The 4,497-nt window shown below is 43.3% G+C and overlaps 1 protein-coding gene across 1 annotated transcript; it reads right to left on the bottom strand.

The window, feature by feature from the left end:
- Nucleotides 1-2,195: 2,195 nt before the first annotated feature.
- TMEM40 (transmembrane protein 40) lies at nt 2,196-4,045 on the bottom strand. The gene is made up of 5 exons (XM_054171842.1): nt 3,985-4,045; nt 3,658-3,729; nt 3,501-3,575; nt 2,707-2,769; nt 2,196-2,292 (listed from the first exon to the last, which is right to left on the bottom strand). The coding sequence occupies exons 1-5, from the start codon at nt 4,001-4,003 to the stop codon at nt 2,273-2,275; spliced, it is 249 nt and encodes an 82-aa protein (XP_054027817.1). The 5' UTR covers nt 4,004-4,045; the 3' UTR covers nt 2,196-2,272.
- Between the last annotated feature and the right edge of the window lie 452 nt (nt 4,046-4,497).

Raw genomic sequence — 4,497 nt, 5'->3', positions numbered from 1 at the left:
TAATCTCTTTTTTCCCCTCTGGGTGTTCGTGCATTGGGGTAACATATGAATGTTTGCAGCTATTGAAGAACCTTCAGGTTATTTAGCAGCTTGTGGGCAGCAGCCTTTTGCCTGCCTGCTGTGCAGCAGGAGCATTTTCTGCTCTGCCACTAACCTTCCCTGCATGGGAGTGATGGGGAGCTCCCTGAAGGGCTGAGTGGGCTGTGTTTCAGGTGCTGGATATTGCTACCCAGAGTGAATTGAGTAACTTGTATTTGGTCCAACTTACTGCTGTCTTGAAGGGAGTTTGGCTGTTTTGAAGCAAGTTCTTTCCTCACTGCTAGAAGAGTTCAGTAGCCCCTCACTGGACAGAAGTGTTAGGCTTTGGATAGTGAAACCAGGAATGTGCACTGCAGGAGAGGGGTGGCTGGTGCCTTTGCTTCAGTTCCTCTGCTGCATTGCCCCCAGCTGTTTCAAACCAAAGACCAGAAAGAAGTACTCCCTGTGCTGGATTATGCTGAAGTGGAAGGAAATATACCTGCTGGTCCTGGGGGACCCAAAGGGGCAAGTGAAGGCCCAGCAGAGCTATGGGAATTTGATGGCAAGCCATGGGCTCAGGAGGGAGTGCAGGACTTGGAGGATGGTAGCTCAGGCAGCACAAGCTCATTTACAGAGGTTGAAACTCTTCATAGGAACTTGGTTTTTTGAGTGCTTAGCCAGCACTGCATCAAGGGTGATGTGTGAGAGCAGAACATTGCTGTTGGGCAAGAGACAGGACTGTTCGAAGTGCTGAGATGAACTCGAAAAGATCTGAAAGAACAGCAAGAATTTCCCAGAAAGGATACAGCTGGATGTGTAAGTTGCTTTTTTTTCTGTCTAGCACTGACTTGTGAGCTGCTCTAATCTGGATGAGCTCTTCATCTTGTAGGATGGGCTCCCCTGGGTGAATTTTTAAATGTTTAGCTTATTTTACCCTTAAGCAGCCTGTTTAAAAGCTAATTCATTTTGTTGACTGCAGAGTACCAAACCCGAAAGCATATTTGGTGCTGAAATGTTTCTCCCCCTGAGTATCCCACAAATTACCTTTCAGAAAGATGCCTTACAGCATAGGAAACTAATCTCTCTTATACCTCTTGTTTCTCTGTGGGGTTTTGTGTAGTGGGGTGACATGAGGCTATCTCTTCAAAGACAGGCAAATGAAAATGTAGATATTACAAAATAACTTCTATTCATCATTATTGCTCAATTTAACCTCTGCCATGCTGGGCTGTCTTGGTACAGGCCTGCATACAATCACTGCTATTTCTGGATCTGCAATGGGAACTGCAACATGCAAGAGCAGTCAGCACCAGTGCTTGAAATTTAAATTCAAGTGCAACTAAAAGTAAATGGTTTAAGTTTCTGAGCAAGGCTTGAAATGGCTTCTCTAAAATTCTGGGATCTTTTAACTAGTGGTTTTTAGATTACATTTTCTTTCTTTGGCCTTGATGCCTTCATCTTACGGGTAGAAAGACCGTTCATTTTAATTAACAATTTAAAGGTATCCCCTTTCTTTTTTTTTGCGGTGTCTCTGTGCATTAGCCCTACATAAGCAATGTGTAGTGTCCCTATACAATGAAAGTCAGAATTGCTCTTTATTGTACTCAAAGGAATAAAAATGCTGGGGGGTGACTCAAATCAAGCACTTTATTTTTTCCCCTCAGAAGAGATGAAATTTGCTGTTGTTAATAATCTCATTACTGCACCATTATGTCACTGCACGTAAACTCTCACCCAGCTTTCACTGGGTGCAATTATTATACATCCACTATATTGAGTTCTGCCACAATAAATTAATCTGCTTCAGTGCTACTGCACTGTTGGGGCTCAGCTGTGTAAGCAAGTAGCTGCTGTTTGCCTGGTTTGCAGCATCACAAGGGGTGATGAGGAGGTGGCTCTGTGGCTGCCAAGATTCCTACTGAAATATCCAGAGCCTAATCCAGAACCCACAGAGGATAACATTGGTCAGTCTGTTGATTTTAGTACCAGGCAGACTAACATGGGTGCAGGGGGGAGGAAAGGAGAATGGAATTGTCTTGTGAGTTCTGCTAAGCCCTGAAACACTTCAGAAGAAAGAAGGGAACCCTGCAACACAGTTTCAGCTCCTTTTTTGAGGAAAGGGAATAGCGTCTTGCTCTTGTTTAACATCTCAATATTTTGCAGTAGCCATTATGGTTTTATTATCATTTCAGTTCTTTTAATACTAGAAACTTAAGGCAGCAGTGTTTTGCAGAGCTCTTGTGAGTTCCTCCTCCTAGGCAGCTTTCCTCAGACCTGCACAATGGAGAAAGACAAGACTGTGAGTTCTACTGTGTTCAACTCACCCTGTATCTTTGCAGCCTCTCAGCATTCTTCCCATTTTGTGTTCACAAACAGATAAACATAGGCCTGGAGTCTGTTTGAAGCCTAGCTGAATTTTGAATTCTTATTAGGCACTGCTGGGAAACAGCTCATACCCCATAAGGGGAGAGTCTTTAAAATATGCAAGTGCTCATGGAAAATGCCAACAATAATTAATAATTCATTCTCAAACCCAAGCAGCTGTCATTAACTGTAGCAAAAGAATTGCTGTTCAATATTAGGACTAGAAATTGTGATTTACAGAAGGTGGTCTTAAGACTTAACCAAAAGGAAGTACCCAGGAAGGTGTAGGGAAGATGGATGTAGTCTAGGGAAGGTGACTGTTACCTGCTGGCCTGAATTTGTCAATCAGAGGAACGAAGCTGTCAACCACGCTCCGGATTCGATACACTAGTTGTGAAAACAAACATTTTTTCCCAAGATGAGCCAAACAGCAACATGAAACATAAAACCAGAAAAACTGCAAAACCCAAATGCCACTTGCAACATGAAAGAACCCAAAGCTTACTGTTTAAACAAGCACCTTTGCAGTATCATTAATAACAAAGTAGTGACAAAGCTGATTGCTGAGAGAACCATCCATGAACTGCCATAAATATTAGCACAGGATTACAAAGGACACTTCTGTGCTCAGCTGGGAAGCCATGACTTGTACCTTTCCCACAGCATCCCTAGGGATTGCCGAGAATGGTCATTGTTTCAATACTGTTTTCAGTAGCTGCTGCCATCCAGGTTGTGCTGAGCATCTGTCCTCGGGGTGCTCAGCTGCCTCAGTCCTGGGGGATGAACAGCAGCCTGAGTGCACAGCACCTTGTAGAGTGTGTCTGGGAAGATGCCTGGCTGCTAAAATTATTCGTTGTCATGGCAACTCAGCATTCAGCCATTGCTGCAGGAAGAGGTGACTCAGGGTCTTGTGATCACTGAAAATTAAAAATGACTCAACCCCTCCCTCCAGTGTCACTAAGGCACATTTGTCTCCAGCCACACTGGGTAATTGTGACTGAGATGTTGTGGGGCTGTTATGTGATGATTTATGGCATCATAGACTTGTGCAGTGTAATGACTGTGTGACCTTACAGCCTCAGTGTGGATGCAGAGCTGCCTGCCATAGACAGACTTACCTAGACCAAAGTATATCCCAGTGGTTTCCAGAGAAGCAAAGGTGACTAAACCAATTCCAAGGGAAATAGTCCAATCTAGGGCAACAAAATAGAAGTTTAGCTTTGTTTATTTTTCTAGTGTGCAACAACTCACCCTCCTATTGAAGTCTTGCCTTACCTTGGTAGTAATAATAGCAAATTAGTAAAGCTCCAATTGCAAAGCAAAGAATGACAAAATGGAAGAACTCATCTGAAACAGAGAGGGGGAAAAAAGGTCACAACTGCACGTGAATAAAGTCTGTTTCCATGAGATGCCTCATACACTAGACTCAACTGCAGAACATACAGCCACAGAAGTTGTTAGGAGAAGCCTTGCTGCACTTCAACAAAGGAGTCATGTTGCAGGGTGGGGAAATGGCTTTTTTTTGAACCAAAGATCTTCACAACCTTGAGGTTCAAGGGAGCTGACATCAGCTGAATTAAAATAATGCTCTGAAACAATTACCATCCTTCCGGATGCCCATCCAGCGCACTGCCCACTGCTGGACCTGGGGGACTGTGTTCTCATATGCTGCAAAAAAAAAAGATGTCTTTTATTGCTGTAGGACTCTGAAATTAGAGTGTTTAAAGTTTATTTCCCTTTTTGTATCTGAAATCAACTCTCAGAGCACAATAAATGCAAAACTCTTTGTTCAAAGGAGAGATCTGTGAGCCTTTCAGAAAGGTCAAATTAGCAATGTTAAAATGGCCTCAAAAAGAGCAGGGGTTTGTTTGGGTTTGTTTTAAAGCCTGATCAGATGGTTGCAATCACAATACAGAATTGTTTTAAAGCACTCTGCATCTTGTCTATCTAGTCTAGGACAAACAATAGGCTCAGAATTGCAGTGGGGGAGTAAAGCAGTAGTATAAGGGAGGTTTGATTCTTGGGTGCTTTGCACCATCACAGCTATGCTAACATCATCGTGAATGAGCACCATCAATCTATGTGAGCCTGATGGGGAAGTGTTTCTGCACCTCC

Source organism: Dryobates pubescens, chromosome 1 (genome assembly GCF_014839835.1).
Source record: "Dryobates pubescens isolate bDryPub1 chromosome 1, bDryPub1.pri, whole genome shotgun sequence".
NCBI classification, from domain to species: domain Eukaryota; kingdom Metazoa; phylum Chordata; class Aves; order Piciformes; family Picidae; genus Dryobates; species Dryobates pubescens.
The sequence above is the reverse complement of the archived record's forward strand: the minus strand, read 5'-3'. Positions and strand labels throughout refer to the sequence as shown.

Excerpts from the sequence above, each read along its gene's own strand:
- TMEM40 (XM_054171842.1), bottom strand. Across the intron at positions 3,576-3,657 it reads TTGCTATTATTACTACCAAG|ATTGGACTATTTCCCTTGGA; the intron begins GTAAGGCAAGAC and ends TTGTTGCCCTAG. Across the intron at positions 2,770-3,500 it reads TGGGATATACTTTGGTCTAG|TGTATCGAATCCGGAGCGTG; the intron begins GTAAGTCTGTCT and ends TTTCACAACTAG.